We start from the raw sequence: 18,871 nt of genomic DNA, 5'->3' as shown, positions 1-18,871 counted from the left end.
CTGATGTAACTGGGCTGTCGGGTTCTTTGACAGTTCAAATACTTTTCTTAATAAATCACTTCTGTCTCGCACGTGATGACTAAACTAACATTACCTGAGTGATGTGATGATTTTGTCTGGTGACTAACGATTAACTGGCATTTAACACCAGACTACTGATTGCTAATTCATTTTAAGATCAAGCCGTAACTTTCACACTTACTTGCCAAATGCCTGAAACCTTGACCAGAACTGTATGTTAATTGCTGAGTTTGAAACGTACACACTATTTTCTATTAGCAAAATGTAAAAGGAACTTCTTACAGATTTTATCACAAGGGATCATTACATAGTTTAAAGTAGCATTTCAAAATTAGAAGGCTTTTTAAAAAACTGAAATCTCTCTTTACAAATATTAGTATAGTTGTGTCAACATAGCTATGAAAATTTCTCCAGAAGATAATATACCTTAAATTGTTAGTTGGCAGGCATCCATCTCCTAAGAACCTAGTACGTGTGTGTGCGAGGTGTGGGGGGAGGGGAAAGAGAGAGACAGACAAAACAAGCCTGGAACCTTGTTGCTTGCTAGCTCTCAGCTGGAGCTGCAACATGAAGCAACTTGTGATGACAGGAAGCTCCATCTCTGGGGAAATGGCAGGCCAGAGCACCCACCCCATTTACCCAGCTGAAGAGACAATTGCTTCTTGTGGGGAAATACTACAGTGGACAATAAATCATTAAGAAATTAAATATTTATGTAATTATATAGGTCGGTTAACAAAAAAAAGCAGTTGTTTGTAGGTCTTAAATCCACCCTGTATATATCTGCATGGCCTAAGTCTTAACATTACTGCGTATTTTGTTTCAGTGTGAAAATATTTCAGAATCCAAAACCACTTCCTGAAGTCTCACGTGTCTTTTCCTGCTAAGCATCTCGCATTTAGAGAAATTGTCGTCAATGCTTTAATCATCTGCAGGTTACAGCAGCAGGGTGTTTTCACACACTTCAATTTAAGTAGAGCTAAGAAATTGTCTGCAGAGCTAAGAAATCGTCTGCAAATCGTCTCTCAACAAGATTACTTAAGTAATAAAAACAGAAAATGCTGGAGAAACTCAGCAGGTCAGGCAGCATCTGTGAAGAGAGAAACAGAGTTAACGTTTCAGGTCGATGACCTTTTGTCAGAACTGGAAAAAAGCAGGAAATGGAACAGATATTTAAGCAAGTTTAGGGGCTGGGAAATGGGGGAGGGGATGGACGAACAGAAGGGAAGGTCTGTGATAGGATAGAAGGCAGGAGAGGTTAAGAGACATTAAGAGATATTCAAGGCAAGAGGAGATGGTATTGGGACAGGTTAAGAAACAAAGGATGTCTCTAGATGAAGTGTAAATTGCGCTGGTGGAATGAGAGACAGCTGCCCTGTGGGAGAGAAGAACAGAACAAAAGTGTGGATAAAAAATATATATGATAGGGGCCAGGGTTATGATCTGAAATTGTTGAACTCGATGTTGAGTCCAGAAGGCTGTAAAGTGCTTAATCGAAAGATGAGGTGCTGTTCCTCGAGCTTACGCTGAGCTTCAGTGGAACAATGCAAGAGGCCGAGGACGGTGAGGTCTGAGTGGGAGTGGAGCGGAGAATTAAAATGACCGGTCGCCATTTTTATTTGAAAAGGCTGCTTCCATTTTTAAAATAGATGGTTGCTGTTTGTCTTAAAATAATTTGCTATCTAAACTAAAACTCTATAATTGTAACGATTAGTTTAAAAGAAGAAAAAAAAATTCCAAACTAAACACAGGCTCTACCCTGGAGAGTGACCAATGTAGTACCCATTGCTAAAAAACAGGGTTACGGGCCAGTCAGCTTAACATCCGTGGTGGGGAAGATTTTAGAGTATTTAGTTATGAATGAAATTACCAAGTATCTAGATAAAGTGAAAATAGTTAGAAGTAGCCAGCACGGATTTCAAAAGGGACGAGCGTGCTTGACAGACCTCATGGAATTCTGTGACAAAGTAACAGACATGGTAGATGGGGGAAATGCAGTGGATGTAGCCTACATGGACTTTAGGAAAACCTTTGACAAGGTACTACACAAGAGGATCACTAGAGAATATTAAGGGGTATGGAATTAGGAGGCTAGCAAACTGGATTAAAAATTGGTTAGAACAGACAAAACAGAGAATAGGAGTTAAAGTCAGTTTTTCCAGAGTGGACAAACTATGTCAACATTCAAGATTATATTGGATAGGTGGATGAAGGAAAAGCTGTTGAATTGATATGGGAACAGGGTGGGTAACTGTGATTAGGACTATTTGCAGCGTGGAGGGTAAACGCCGACACGGATTGGTTGGGCCGAGTGGCCTGTTTCCATATTATAACTTCTATGTATACCCAAACACTATTAGCAAAATCAGATTCCTGACCAAGATGTAGTCTGATGATCAAGGATGGATCTTGGTTTTAAGTCCTTTCTGTAATCTGTCCGAGGTATTGCAACTGCACCTCAAATCATGTTTAGGGCATCCTGATATTTTAAAACATGTTCTGGTTCAATTTTGTTGAATTTTTTTGATGGGTTCAGGAATTATTTTAAATTTGTTATGGGATTCACTCGCTCATAGAGGAGTTGCTACTGCCTTTTGCCTTTGAAAACAAAGGCAATATAAATGTGAATTTGCATCTTACCTCCAACCCTCCAGAATTCCATTATTAGGCAACAAAAATCATGAATTAGTATTCCATAATGTACATTCCTTCACTTTTACATCTTAAAAGATCAGCATAACATTGATGGAATTCAAAGTTTTGCATCAGTCCTCTTTTATAAAAGGAACACTATGGAAGGATTTGAGCGAAAGAAGACAGTGCCCTTCGAAGTTCAGCTTTAAAAATACTTACTCTTTTCCTGTGGGATCAGTATGAGTAATGGCCCATTTAGGTACTACAACATTCACATGCAACTCCATTGTTGAAACTGAGCTCCTGATACTGAACTACAATTTGTCTCAGTAAGTAGGAAATAGAGTCCAGATCAAATTCACACATTAAGATGTCCACTCTCCAAAAAATACTATGCTGATCTGCCATCCATTTTGAAGTTGTTGTAGCACGTCAAGTCGTAACTCACCACCATGAGTAAAATCTATTTCCAAATACATTTGATAAAACAGGGCGAAGTTGTACTATTCAGGAAAGGCTTTCAGGAAGGGCAAAACCAACTATTGTGAAACTGCCTGCATGATAATATATTGTATTAATATCTCTGAGGAATGCATTTCTTGGAAATGATGAGACTGTTATCTCAAGCATGGTCATGTGAATAGGAGAGTGAGGCACCGGGCAGGACATTCTTTTCACTGGTGTCACTGTGAGACACTACACGTCTACTTCGTTAATCATCGTACTTTTCATACGTCTTGACATTTTATAAATAAAACTTAATTGAGCACCCTGTTTACTCCCTAGACAAATGCACCGCATTGTGTGGTGGACGCGAATAAGTGGTTTGTACTGAGTTAGTCAATCTCAGCCAGGGAAGTGGTGAGACACCGCAATCGGTGGTGGTGGTGTTCGTAGCAGCCATCAGTTGGGGTCCTGCTTGTATGTTGATGTCTGGTAGGTGCAGGATCATGCTTGTTTGTGATGTCCTCTGCATGCCTCACTTGGTTAAATTACTCGCTGACAGTGAAGACTGGCCATTTGGTAGAGAGATACTGAAGGCCCCTCAATACCCATCTGCTGCCGCCTTTGGAACTCAAGTCCAGCATGTGTCACGGTGCTCAAGAGATGAGGAGAGTAAATTGAAAGTGATGAAAAAACATTTTCCAGTGTGACTTAACAGTTGAACTATCAGTTGCTGCAAATAGATGTCTCTACTCAATCCAAGATGTTTAGTGTGACAGCCAATATTGTGGTTGGATTGTGTGGTGCACGGATTTAAAAATAATTAAGGAAAAGAGAATAAGCCATTGGCTGACACAAGGCATGTAGCTCATGAGCCTGATGTTGCATAATAATTAACTCAATGTTATTATTGCGGTTATCACTTATATAAAAAAATACATTAGCTAGGTTTCATACAATTAGAACAATGGAAGAAGAATCAAAAGGAGGCAATAGCCTGTAAGTAGAGGGGCTACAAAACAGAGTGACAGGAGGGACATGCCAGAAAGGATAGTGGGGATAAGTGGACAGGTATTGTCAAGTAGCACCAGTAGAAAAACAAACCATTGCAGAATAAACCACCAATTTACAGTCCAGATTCCTGGTCCAACTTACAATATGTTGTTTTGTAAGAAGTTGTTAGTTTCAATTCATATGTAAACTTTCAATTAGAAAAATTGCCACAGAATCCACTCTGACCAAATTGTGGACCTTACTTCCACAATACCAAATCAGATCTTTTTCTTCTGGGCAGGATCCTATGTTCCAACCAATCCTTTGGTTTCTGTACACATTGCTTTAAAACGGAACTACCCACAGTTAAAACAGTGGTAAAATGAAGGGACTAACTGTCATCATGGCCTGCCTGACTGTAGAAAGCTAACTGAGCACTGGGAAGGGACTCAGTGTTGTTCCCTTTCCTTTTCTTGCTCTGCACCAATGGAAGACGTGTGGATGTTCTTAGGAGGCAGGGTTATCCTAACTTCCATATAGGAGTTAAAAGGATTTTATTTAAAAAAGAACTATTGGTTCTGCATGGGTTATTTTCTTGTCGAGATCTTTGCGCTACTCCAATTCTAGCCTCTTGCGCATCCCCGATTTTCTTCTCTCCACCATTGATGGTCATGCCTTCAGCTGCCTAGGTCCTAAGCTCTGGAATTCTTTCCCTAAACCTCTCTACCTCTCTCCTCCTTTAAGACGTTCCTTAAAACCTGCCTCTTTGACCAAGCTTTTGGTCACCAGGCCTAATATCTCCTTATGTGGCTCAGTGTCAAATTTTGTTTGCTAATCGCTCGTGAAGCACTTTGGGACGTTTTAGTACATTAAAGGTGCTATATAAATGCAAGCTGTTGTTGTTATGCGAGGAAATGCCTGGTCTGCATTTAACGGCTCTCTATTTGAAATCTGGAATTCTGTATCGCAGGTGCAATCTCACTATGTAATGCATTATGCTATAGTATTCCAGATAGTGGCACTAGAGTAAGACATGCATTGGGTATGTGGCTCTGAATAAATGATAGTAACACTACTCCAGGCAACAGAATAAGCTGTAATGGTGAATGGCAACACTGTCTTCTTATTAATTATGTACATTAAGTATAAATTGAGAAGCACATTTATGATTTTTCAAACTGATTAGCCCCTCTAATGGTGACCCCAATGCTGATTAATATCTAAAATCAACATCTTACTTTCTAGGTCACTATACCAATGGCTCATCTGCTGAAAATAATCACCACTACTGTTTTCTGCACATATGTATTGTTCTTCTATTATCCACAAATATCATTACAAGAAAAATTCTGACACAGTATCAAACATGTCTAATGAATAAGGGTCACCTCTGTACTTGAAGCAACAGACATGACTACAATATACAATATGCTGATGTACAAAGGGACCTGGGTGTCCTTGTACACCAGTCACTGAAAGCAAACATGCGGGTGCAGCAAGCAGTTAGTGACTTAAGAAAACTCACTAAGCACTTGGTTGAGTATAAAACAAGGCTTTAATCAACTGTTTCACAACCATGAGATTCTAGTTACATCACTAGTTCCTGGTTACAAAATCATCCTGGGCAAGCTGGGCCCACGCCCGAGTATTTATACTCCTTGGATGGCGCCACCAGCTGGCTGCCCAGTGTTATTTCATGAGTCATTTCTTCATGAATGATAAGATTCATGACAGTTATAAAGGCAAATGGTATGTTGGCCTTCATTGCAAGAGGATTTGAGTACAGGAGCAAGGATGTCTTACTACAGTTATACAGGAACTTGGTAACACCACACCTGGAGTACTGTGTGCAATTTTGGTCTCCTTACTTAAGAAAGGATATACTTGCCAAAGAGGGAGTGCAGCGAAGGTTCACCAGACTGAATCCTGGGATGGCAGGACTGTCGTATGAGGAGAGATTGGGTCGCCTAGGCCTGTATTCACTAGAGTTTAGAAGAATGAGAGGGGATCTCATTGAAACGAATAAAATTCTGACTGGGCTAGACAGACTGGATGCAAGGAGGATGTTTCCCCTGGCTGGGGGGTCTAGAACGAGGGGTTACAATCTCAGGGTAGGACATTTAGGACTGAGATGAGGAGAAATTTCTTCACTCAGAGGGTGGTGAACTTGTGGAATTCTCTACCACAGAAGGCTGTGGAGGCCAAGTCATTGAATATATTTAAGAAGGAGATAGATAGATTTCTAGACACAAAAGGCATCAAGGGGTATGGGGAGAGAGCGGGAATGTGGTATTGAGATAGAGGATCAGCCACAATCATATTGAATGGCGGAGCAGGCTCGAAGGGCCTATTTTTCTATGTTTCTATAGAAACAAAGTTAACCATTATTCAATGTTGAAGACTCTTATTAACCATCTATAATACCTTACACTATCAGAGGCACTCAAGTGTCTTAACACTGCAAACATCTTTGCAGTAGATAGCAACATTTTCACCATACTGTAAGATATGCATTACAGGAACCGCTCAAGTCATTTCCTCAGGTGGCCACCACAGTGTTACAGAAGTACTGCAAGTAACGAGAACCTGTGCAATTACTTATTGTAATTACTCAGAATCTCTTGTGCAACATAAAACAGGGCATGAATTTGTTTCCACTATCCTTACATGGTTAAAAAGAAATTACTGCTGTACCTCAGAGCGGAGGACTAAAGACCTTGTTTATCAAGGCTTGAAGCATGGAAAGAAAAACCTTGCACGAAACTGCATTCCCTTAATCTCGATAAAGATAATTTCAAAACTTTTAAATTTCATGCAGTTTTCCCGCCTCCATCATCACATAAATTGTGTACACTTGGATTTGTAAAGGGGAAAAGGTTGATTGGCTTTTGAGGAGTGGGAATTTCATATTCAGTTTTTTTCTATATACTATATATGCTGTTATTTCATGGCTGATTTCCTTAACACTTCCTCAGGTCCAAATTTGTACAGTCATCTGGAGTGGTTCTGATTTAATTTTCTCCAACCACCAAACAGATTCGTTTACAATTCACAGTGGGAAGCACCGATTGAAATTCCCACTGTCTCCAAGTCCTTGGCCTCAACTGTTAATTTATGGACAGGCCCTTCTCCACAAGGAGGGAGGAGAACTTGAGGAAGAAATTCGATTCGGCCCAAGGTTCACCTGTTATTGGGCCTCGGCCTCAGTTTGCCAGTGAAGAGACTTCCAATATCGGGCCACTGCGCCCCATGCACTGAAAGACCTGGAATTCCCACTTGTAGCACAGAGTCTGTTCCTGGAGTGAAGCAGCAGCAAAAGGTACAGTTGAGACTGGCAGTGAAGGAGATCATCAGGGAACAGAGCAGCAGTGATTTCCTGGCCAGATCCCTTGGGGGCAACAGATCAAATGTTGCATCCTAATTGCACTGATGTTCAGTCTTGAGGGTAAAAGGTACACAAATTTGCAAATAGTGTGCACACCTGGCCACATCCCCGAAAATAATCCATTTTATTGAGAATATAATAGTGCATCCGGATGCAATAGTTAAAGCAACCGCATACAGTACATCTCCAGGAAAATGGCAAGGTTTCATCCACTTCCCAACCTGAAGATTTTCACTTCATGCCTTTCAGCCACAACATTTTAAAGACCACAAGAGCCTAACGGAGCACGCAGCTTCTAAGACAGTACTAGAACAGCATAACTTCAAATGGCATTCAATCAAATACAACAAAAATGTACTGAGATTAGGAAACAATTCAATATATAGCGAATATCATTGCATAACTCACGAACTACATGAAAACAGGTATTGGCATCATCACAACAGAACAGTGTGAGAGTTCAGCTGTGGTGTGTCAATTAGCATCAGCTCCCACTAACTGTATTTGAGTAAATACCAGCTAGCACTGGAACAACACAATTTGAGTCCTCAGCCTTTTGGCTAAGATGAAGTGTAGTATCACACCCCAGTAATGGGGTGGTGATGGTCCCCCCCAGCTATGGGGCGGCGTAAAAGAAAACCCCCCATTAATTAAGGGGCGAAAAAAAAACACAATTTGAGTCCTGCAGCAGACCAGCTCCACACAGTGCCACTAGAGCGCACGCAGGATACTAAAGGGTAATTTAATCACAACTTCCAAAGTATCCATCAAGGCTACAGCAGGTCTCAGTAAGATATCCTTGCTGATTGTCCTCATTCCCTTGGTGGCAAGAATAATCCACACGACAATGACATTATATTCCCCGAAACTGAGCTGCTGAAAGATCTACTGAGTGATGCATTCATTCAGATGACACGATTAGTAACATATTCAAAGTCGCACAACACAACAAAGACATTTTCAGACTGGTTATGGCAGTTGGATAGCAATGGCTGACTTTGTTTTATTTCCACACAAATTCAAAAAATACATGTCCTACATTAAAATTATGACCTGTAAATTCTAGATAGCATTGCATTTGGAGCTCTTTCTCCCTGTGACTGTACTGGAACAACAACTACTACTTCAACTCATGTAGCAATTATAAGGAGCAAAACAACAAGCTGCATTTATAAAGCGCCTTTAATGTAGCAAAACGTCCCAAGGCGCTTCACAGGAGCATGATCAGAACAAAATTGACACCGAGTCAAATTATCCAAATGTGCTGCACAAAGTGGCGTGGGGGATAAGGAGTTGGGAAAGGGCATTAAGCGGGAGATAGGAGAGGTGACTGAAGCTGTGGTCAAAGAGGAGGCTTTTGAAGGAGCAGAGAGATGTAGCAAGGCACCGGGGTTTAGGAATTGAATTCCAGAATGCGCGGCCATGATGACTGTTTTGACAATGTCTTTCAAATTAAACCAAGTGTGTGGGTGGGTGGGGTCTCTTATACAATAGAGGCAATGGAACACAATGATAGCTTTGAATAAATCCCAACGAGTTGACTGAAATCATGAAAAAGGCAGAATTACTGAAGTTCAAACTCAGATGGCAACCCAGGACAACAGAATTCCAATTAAATTCCCTGATTTGTTTTTTTTTTACTGGTAGTGAAATGCCTCCTCCCACACCACATGAAAGAGAACACTCCTAGCATGATGACGAGTTGTGCCATTTTTAGTTGTAAGACTCAAATAGAGTAGCATATTGTATTACAAATTACCTATTTCAAATGATTTAAAACCACCATGATTATTATTTTGGTTCCAAAAGTTGTTTTAAAGTAGAAGGCTGAAGCAGAAATAAATCTTTCCAGCTTAGTGATGTCATCCACCCACACAAAAAAATCTTCATTTTATTTGCAGCGTATTTCCTTCTGATTAAAACATGCCAAAAAAATTACCATTGAGGCAGCAAAAACCTTTATTAAAATTGCAAACATTTCCAATTTACATATTTTGAATCAATTTCTTTTCAATTATTTTAACTTGTTTAATTTTTAGTATAGTAAGCTACTTATTTGTACCTTCTAATGAAGCTTCTAAACGCAGCCCAAGTGTAATAGATATTAAATATAATATTCTGATGTACTGTAATGCCTCCCTCTCGCTAAATAGACAATTGGAACACAGTCTCTATCGTGTCACAGAATCACAGAAACCCCACAGTGCAGATAGAGGCCATTTCGGCCCATCGAGCCTGCACCGACACATATCCCACCCGATCCCTGTAACCCCTACACCAACACATATCCCACCCTATCCCCGTAACCACACGTATTTAATCCCCCTAACATTAAGGGTCAATTTATCATAGCCAATCAACCTAACCCGCACATCTTTGGACTGTGGGAGGAAACCGGAGCACCCGGAGGAAACCCACGCAAACACGGGGAGAATGTGCAAACTCCACACAGACAGTCACCCGAGGCCGGATTCGAACCCGGATCCCTGGCGCTGTGAGGCAACAGTGCTAACCACTATGCCACCGTGCTGCCTTCACAATATGGTTCTTGTAGAACCCTCAAAGAAGATACAGATGAACGTGCAGTAAAGTATCCTGCTGAGGCACAGAGGCAGCAAAAGTCAGAAAATTGAGTCGACAAAACCCAAGGCAAAAGCTTAAACGTTACTTTGTTTGAATTTTTATATCTTTATAGCAACTGATGCTGCACAAATACAACTGCGCACAGATCAGAGGTTGGTTAACATTTAATTTGCTTTTAAGAAACCAGGAAGGACCATGTCAAAGAGACACTGCAACGTCAGTTGTTACTGTGATAATAATTTAGCTCTAAAATCTTTGTTTTACTCATGAATGTTCTATTGATTAGTCCCAAACACCCAGTGTTGCTCCATTAGCTAAAGTCTGACAAGTTACAAAGATAGTAAGGTTATGTCTCATAGTAAGGCCACAGCCTAGTCCAATTCCTGGTTTAGTATAAGCTTTAACTCAAAAATATTCAAAGAAAATTATTTTTCACTTTGTAAATCTGTGCTTGATAAGTATAATAAAAAAGTAATCATTTATATATTAATCTCCCATTTTACTAACATCTCAACATAGTTTGTGATTATGATTTTAGCAACAAGAAACACATGTACTGGCATGAAGATTAAACAGACGGCCTGAATAGCCACCACAGTGATAGTTTGAAAGGAAAAGAAAAGGATTTCCTGACATATAATTAAACTTACCAACACCGCCTTCAGTATTGAGCACCATTGTTCCAGACACCGTTTAAGACTCAAAATAACTTGTAAATAAAAGTATTTCAATGAAGCAGTTGAAGCTGAAACCTAAGCTGGTGAGCAGAGATCCAAGAATTCTTAACACAGCTCAAGTAGGTAATAGCAGGTGGGGCTTACCAGTACCTATATTTCATGAGCCAATCAAATACATCTGTACTACTTTGTGTACTTTAACAATCTACTGTGTAACAGCAACAAAACACCAATAGGCTGTCTGCTAGATAGCTATATAAGGAGGCGGTGAACTTCACTTGCAGCAAGCACCCTTGAGACAGGCACACCCTGCTTATGCAGTTGAGCTGGCAACCTTCGTGTATGTGGCAACCTTCGTGTATGTTTAAGTAAGAAATGACTCAGTTAGCTTGACATTCTCAGGCCTGCACATGTTCTTGCACAAAGACAATTTGAGACCTGCTCCAAAAGTGACACAGACTCGGCAACAGACACAAGTAACAGCAGATCCCAGTAGCAGCGCGGAACTGATATATTTCAGGTTGTCTACAGTTCCAGCTCATTTCACTGAAATTTCAAGGAAATGAATTAAAATCAATTTTTGTTTTACATTTTTTTTAAAACTAGATGCTGATTTTAAACTGCATACCTAAACCGCACCCAAAACTACAAGGAATGTGATACATAGAAACATAGTAGATAGGAGCAGGAGTAGGCCATTCGGCCCCTCGAGCCTGCTCCGCCATTCAATGCGATCATGGCTGATCATCCAAATTCAGTACCCTGACCCTGCTTTCTCCCCATATCCCTTGATCCCTTTAGCCTCAAGAAATATTATATCCATTCCTCCAATGCACAGTACTGGAAAATGTTTTCTGTAGACTGCACTGTAATATATGTAGCCTTGCTTTTGAAAAAACATTAAATGAAGGGAAATGTTTGGTACAATATAAGTATCCTCTTTGCCCCCCAGTTGAACCTCCTACTCCACAGCCAGTCCTTTGCCAAGACTGATTTCATTCATCTCTGGAACATTATCCACCTACTCCTCTCCCTCCCTCACCACTGATAAAACCCTAATCCACACTTTCATCTCTGTGAGGGTCAGCTGCTCCAATACTCTCAACGGCTTCTCCACCTCCTCAAACTCCATCACATTCAAAACTCCATGGCCTCTCCCACACTAAGTACTGTACACCCATCACCCCTCTATTCGCCTAGCTCACTGGCTTCCTGTACCCCAGTAAATCAAGCAAGATCTCCATCCTCATTCACAAATCCCAACGCTGCCACACATTAGATATGCTATCTTCTCCATGCCCTCTGACACCAGACTGCTTATTCCCTGTTCATCAGAGGGCACCCTTTCAGTCACTATGCCCCTGTCCTGCACTGCAATGTTTTCCTTTATGTGAGGGTTGTTATAAAAATTGAAGTTGTTCTTGCTACAGAAAACATTTAATTACTGATCATATATTTTCAACATAAAAACTGTAGTATTTCAACCACATGCAGCCTGCATTTTATGATAAAACTAATAATTCAAAAATTTGAAAACTATTACTTCTAATAGATCTGAAATTATATACCATAACATACAGCAAATAAAAGCATAATTTCACCTCACCATGTATCAATTGGATTGGAAATTTTGCAATTACTCTATATTGTGCCAGCTAAGTGTATCTCATCTTAATGTGTCTTCAAGTCAACAAAGTTTCAATCCACAGACGCATGGGACAATATGTAAAACAGCTTATAATCCACACCCCATCTAGAGCCATCCTTTGTTCCTTAACCTGTCCTATTACCACCTCCTCTCGCCTTGAATATCTCTTAATCTCTCCTGCTTTCTATCCTATCACTGACCTTCCCTTTTGTTCTTTCATCCCTTCCCTCTTTTCCCAGCCCCCAAACCTGCTTTCCATTTCCTGCTTTTTTCCAGTTCTGACGAAAGGTCATCGACCTGAAACGTTAACTCTGTTTCTCTCTGCATGGATGCTGCCCTGGCCTGCTGAGTTTTTCCAGCGTTTGCAAAGATAATCCAGAGACCGTAAGCAGAGTTCAGTTCATGTTGCTTTTTTAATGGCTGCCACACACACACTCCCAGGCAAAAGCAATCGAATACCTATACACAATACAATGATAACAGCACTATCAAACTCCATGTGCTCAGGCCAAGGCAATCGAGTACCTATCACCAATGTCAGACATAAAATTTCCTCCCCCCTCACAGAATTTCAAACATGAAATGTAGTGACAAAGTCCTGTAGGTGGCCAGGGCGAGAACGTGCACGAACAGGCCGAGGTGTGGACTGGTGAAGAGCAGGCCGAAGTGGGGACTGCTGAGGAGCAGGCTGAGGCACAACATCTGCTTGGGGGTTAGCTGGCTGAGTCACATGTGCATCCCGCCACTCTGGGGGTAAGGCTTGGGGGTTAGGTCCGTATAATCCCGCATCAGGGGGTGCTGGCACCTTCCGAAGGTGGCTGGCATGCCACTGAGAGCCGTCAGTGAGGCAGAAAGTGGCTGGTCCAAGTTGGCGGCTGATTTGGAGAGGGGAGGACCAGAATGACACCATCTTATTATTGCGGTGAGGCCTGCGGACTCTGACCCAATCGGAGACTGAGATGTTGGGCGCCTTGGCCCTCTTCGACTGGTCGAAGTGGAGTTTCATCTTCTCCTGCTGTCTAGCGACTGTGGCTTGAGCCGGTGGAGCAGGGCTCTGAGCTAGCAAGGGGCGGAGCCTGCCAAGGGGCAGCATGAGCTCACGGCCTAGCATGAGGGATGCGGGTGAGACTCCTGTAGTGGAATGCTGGGAGGCTCTGTAGTGTAGCAGTGTGTGGAGGAGGGCCTTGTCAAACGCACACCCCTGGGATAGGTGTGCTCTGAGGCCATTTTTCAGTGTCTGGTTAAAACGCTCCACCCCAACATTTGACTTGGGGTGGTAGTACGCTGTGCGAATGTGACTGATGCCCTTGCTCTCAAGGTAAGAGGAGAGTTCCGAAGAGACCATTTGGGGGCCATTGTCTGTGGTGATGGCCTTTGGATGCCCCCAGTGGGAGAAGAGGGACTCAAGGATATCAATGATGACCCGAGAGGTGACGGAGCCCACGGCAGTGACCTCTGGCCATTTTGAGTGCAGGTCATAGGTCACTACTAGGAACCGTTGATGGTGGGGGACACCATGGATCTCCTCGCAGACGTCCAGCTGCAGATGCTCCCAGGGCTGAGGGGGCCAGGCAAGGGGTTGCAGGGGTGGGGGAGCTTGGTGGCCAGTCTTGCCACTTACAAGGCAGGCTGCACAGTCCTTGACCAGGGCCTCGATTTCCCTGTCGATATCCGGCCACCACACTAGGTCTCGGCATCGTTGTTTGAGCTTCACTATGCCCAAGTGGCCCTCATGCGCCATGGATAAAACACGCGCACGAAGGGCACTTGGGACCACAGTGCAGAGCCCACGTGCAACACAGGAGTCATTCCAGCAGGAGAGCTTCTCTTTAACTCTGGAGTAGGCAGACAGTTCCTCAGGCACCTTGCGAGGCCAGCCATCTCTGATGAAGGTGCACAGCTGGGAGAGGGCCGGGTCCTGTTCAGAGGCCTCTTTGAGCTCCTGGAGAGAGACTGTGGTTTGGAGAGGCGTGTGCAGCATCTGGACGATATCCTGTTCCACGTGTTCAGACCCGACAAGTGGGGCTGGGGCAGAGACAGTGCGGGAGAGCAGATCTGCAACAACATTGTCACGTCCTGGTGTGAACTGGAGACTGAAATTGTATTGGCGGAGGCGATCAGACCAGCGGTGTAGACGCAGTGGTCTGTGGCCCGTGCCGGATGTCGACAGCAGGGTAGTGAGAGCCTGGTGATCGGTTCGCAGGGTGAAGGCACGGCCATACGTGTTCAGGTGCCACCGCTCACATGCCCAGACGCACGCCAGTGCCTCACGCTCGCCTACTGAGTACTTCTGTTCGGTGGGGCTAAGGGCTCGGGAGGCAAAGGCGATTGGTTTCTCCACTCCATTCTGTATCTGCGATAACACCGCCCCCACAGCTGCAGCGGACGCGTCGCAGGTGACGAGGGTGGGGCTGGTGACGTCAAAGTGAGCCAACACTGGAGGCGATGTGAGCTACGATTTGAGGAGGCGAACAGCTTCCATACAGGCTTGTGACCACACCCAGGGCTCATCCTTTTGCAGGAGCTGGCGCAGTGGGGCTGTGGTGGCTGAGTACTGGGGCAAAAACTTCAGGTAGTACCCAGTTATGCCAAGGAAGGAGGCAATCTGTGCTGCAGAGCTGGGTTCTGGGATGCTGTGAATGGCATCCACGTTTGACTGGAGTGGGGATAAACCGTCAGCCGACAACCGAAACCCCACAAATTCGATCTCTGAAACAGCAAAGACACATTTTTCGCCATTCAGTGTGAGCTTGTGTTTTGCTAGAGCTGTGAAAACTCTGTGAAGGCGTTCGTCGTGAGTGGAGGTCGCGGGCCCATGCACGACGATGTCATCCAGGTAGATGGCCACCCCAGGAATGCCCGCGAGCACAGAGGACATCATCTTTTGGAAGCAGCTGGGTGCAGAGCTAAGTCCAAATGCCATCCTGGTGTACCGAAAGATGCCAGCATGTGTCACAAAAGCAGTGAGGTCCTTGCTGCTGGGGTGGAGGGGAACCTGCAGATAGCCCTGTCGAAGGTCCAGTTTCGAGAACAGGATGGAACCATAGAACTGCGCTGTGAGTTCCTTTGATGTGGGCAGTGGATACTTGTCAGGGATTACGGCCTTATTCACTGCTTGAAGATCGACACAGACGTGTAGACCACCTGACTTTTTCGTTGCGACCACCAGGTTGGAGACCCATGGGGAGGCATCAACTGGTTCGATGATGCCGGCTTCCAGTAGCTGCTTTAGTTCAGCTGTGACCCCGTCACGGAGAGCAAGCGGGATGCGGCGCAGTGGCTGAATGACAGGGGTAACGGTGGAGTCAACCATGGGCTGGTGGGTGAAGGCAGTCAGGCAGCCCAGACCCTCGAAGAGTGCTGGCCATGTTTGGCGCCACGGTGAGGCGACGTGCAGAATCACAGATCCGCCGGTGTCCAAGAGAGAAAAACCCAAGTCAGTGAAAAGATCCAGTCCCATCAGGTTAGCTCCTTGGCGTGCCACATGAAAACAAAAATCTGGCAAAACTTTTGTTCCATAGCGTACAGTGAGGTTGACTGAGCCCACTAGTCCAATTTTCAAATTACCATACCCACAAACGGTAGTGGAGGGCGCAGAGAGTGGCAGGGAGCTGAAAAAGCATTTGAATGTGTCCACGTTCAGCAGTGAGATGCTGGCACCGGTATCCAACAACAGTGGGATGCACACATCATTCAGGTTAATTGTACATGACTTGAAAGCCACTACTGGCCCAGAGCTCACGTTGTGAATTATAGTGCTTTAGGACCGAGTGTGTTCATTTGTAGCAACCGGGGCAGAGTGGCAGACATTGGCAAAGTGATTTTGTTTTCCACAATTGCGACAGGCTTGGCTGCGCACGGGGCAATTCTGCGCTCTGGTAGCATGTGAACGAGATCCGCAGTTTCCACACTGTTGCCGCGGTAGCGCGCGTTGCTGCCACTGCGCGAGCATTACCGTGTCAGAGCTGTCGGGGCAGAGGGCACCATCACTGGGTGTGTGTGCTAGTTTCGCTGTACATTCGGCTGCAGACTCCACTTGAAAGGCAATGTTGACAGCCTGTGACAACGACAGATCGTCGGACTCGAGTAACAGTCTTTCACGCACTCTCACGTTGTTGGTGTGCTCTATTAGTTGATCACGCACCATCTCGTCTTGTAGTGCACTGAACTTGCACGAGCTAGCTAACCCCCTCAAATTAGCCACGTATTGATGCACAGACTCGCCGGGGAGTTGGTGACGCTGTCTAAAAATGAATCGCCGCAGGAGGGCACTTTGTGGGGCAGAGAAGTGCGTGCTTAACAGAGCCACAGCCTCATCATATGTTTGAATTGAGTCTGCTGTGCATAATGTCCCAAGAACACGCTGGCCCTCCGCTCCCAAGCAATGGGATAACAGTGCCTTTTTCTGAGCTGTACTCACAGTTTCTAGTCCAAGAGCAATGAGGTAGGTTTCAAAGGACTGTAACCAGCGAACCCATGGGATCAGGGGCTCACCTGGTAGTGCAAGGAAGGGTGGTGGAAGAGAGATTTCAGCCATCCTTGTCGCCAAATGTTGCGTTTGCAAAGATAATCCAGAGACTGTAAGCAGAGTTCAGTTCATGTTGCTTTTTTAATGGCTGCCACACACACACACTCCCAGGCAAAAGCAATCGAATACCTATACACAATACAATGATAACAGCACTATCAAACTCCATGTGCTCAGGCCAAGGCAATCGAGTAACTATCACCAATGTCAGACATAACAGTTTTCTGTTGTGATTTCGGATTTCCAGCATTCGCAGTATTTTGCTATCTTATTATCCAGCTGTCTGACTCAAGAGACAACCCTTACTGTAGAATCCCAATCTACACTACACTAGATCCTTCTTTCCTCTCCAACTGCTATTCCATATCTAACCTTTTCCTCTCCAAGGAACTTGAACACATTATTGTCACTCAGCCCCATGTGCACTTCGCCAAGTTATGGATGAGTCAAACCTTTCAGCAATTGTACACTGAATAACCAAATCCAACTTATTTATCTCCCATAAACTCTGTCCCTTTGCTCCTAACTCCATCCCCCGGTACTGTACTGTGTTTTGGTAGCATTCTCGTATTTGCAGTTTTTCTTTTTATCAATGCTGATGTTTACAGGTTTGTTTTGCATTAGTTGTAATGCTTGGCTTGTGCTTCAAGAGCATTACCTGCTGAATCTACAATGTTAATGTCCTGACTTGGAGCATAATGAGGCAAAAATAATGAATAATGGTTTACAGTGGAGTGAGTTGAAAGGCTGTAACTTAATAAAAGGGTTCAGACAATCTCAAACTGTAAGCAATGCACAGTTTATGAAATTATTTTGCCAGGGATTAAATTAGTCTTAACTCACTCTCTGATGTCTGCTTTTTTTTTTATAGCATATAAACTGTTTTATTTAAGTTACCATTGGGAGAGTTGCCATGATTGGAGGAATTTTGGTGCATTTGCATAGTGCTGAGTGATGATCTATTTTGACGAAAACACAATACGTCGGACAGCATTGGAAACAAGAGATGTTAACATTTAAGGTACAGACCTTTTTGATGGAAAGCAAAAGTAAAGTTAGAGCTGTCCAAAGCAAAGAGAGAAGGGGAGAGCGGGCAAAGATCATGGGGTAGATTTTAACTTTCACGCCGGGTGAGAAACTCGGATTAGCTGCCCGTCATTCCCAATTTTCCTTTCCACCGAGATCAATGGGAATCTTGTGGAGGCTAGCGTGATAAAAAGTGAGCCTGTTGTTGTTGAGAGAAGGGCCAAGAGCAAAAGCACAATGAGATAGTTGTGAGTCTGATCAACTACAAACTAGGGGAAATCCCAGAAGACAAAAAAGAACATTTCTGCAGCTGTAGAGCAACAGCTAGTGTCAGAAAAACTTAGTATGTGGTGATAAGATTTAATTGGCAACTGCTGATGGCTTATTCAGCACAAAGTGTTTGGCAGCGTATTTAAATAAAATTATCCGCACTGCATTAAAACTAGGCAGCGTCCCGAGCATCCTCCCAAAGTTCCCGCTAAGCTGCTCGGCTGCGCAGTCAACTGCAATGTCCCGCACAGGCCGCTCACCGGCTTTTACATTGTCGGTACCGCGCATGCGCGGTAATTTGACCGGGCCGCGCATTGGGGGAGGCAGGCCGTGCAGGAGGCAGCGCAGCTTACGGGAGACATTGCATCCTGCACATAATTAAAACTGTTCCTTCAACAAGTTTTACTCGTCAAGCCCAGCTAGTTTTTTTTGCATGCGGTCTAAGGAGAAGGATGTAGCGTTTAGTTCATCAATACTTGAACTTAGAATGACACGAGGTCTATTATGCAAAGCTGTATTTGCACCGCCTCATACAGTGAACAAAATAACAATGGTGAAATTTGTGGGAAAAGCAAAGGATTATATAAAATATTACAAAACAAGTTGAAAAAGAGAGTCAAACCAGAACACCAGAACGTGCTGGTGGGAAAGGAAATGGAACC

General features: G+C 43.8%; 1 protein-coding gene across 3 annotated transcripts in view; it reads right to left on the bottom strand.

The window, feature by feature from the left end:
• Positions 1 to 18,871, bottom strand: part of cyth1b (cytohesin 1b) — a 260,252-nt gene that overhangs the window by 145,410 nt on the left and 95,971 nt on the right. Inside the window, exon 1 of one of the 3 annotated variants that reach the window (XM_085963765.1) lies at positions 10,711 to 10,855. The exons of the other annotated variants lie outside the window; for them this stretch is intronic. Within the exon in view, the coding sequence (XP_085819891.1) occupies positions 10,711 to 10,738 (28 nt within the window). The 5' untranslated portion in view covers positions 10,739 to 10,855. Of the gene's footprint in view, positions 1 to 10,710; positions 10,856 to 18,871 lie in introns of those variants that run through there. 3 annotated transcript variants of the gene reach the window in all.

This window comes from Somniosus microcephalus, chromosome 21 (genome assembly GCF_052327205.1).
Source record: "Somniosus microcephalus isolate GS21.2 chromosome 21, FLI_Smic_1.0, whole genome shotgun sequence".
NCBI lineage: Eukaryota > Metazoa > Chordata > Chondrichthyes > Squaliformes > Somniosidae > Somniosus > Somniosus microcephalus.
Note: the sequence above shows the minus strand (reverse complement) of the source record. Positions and strands in the feature narration are given on the sequence as shown.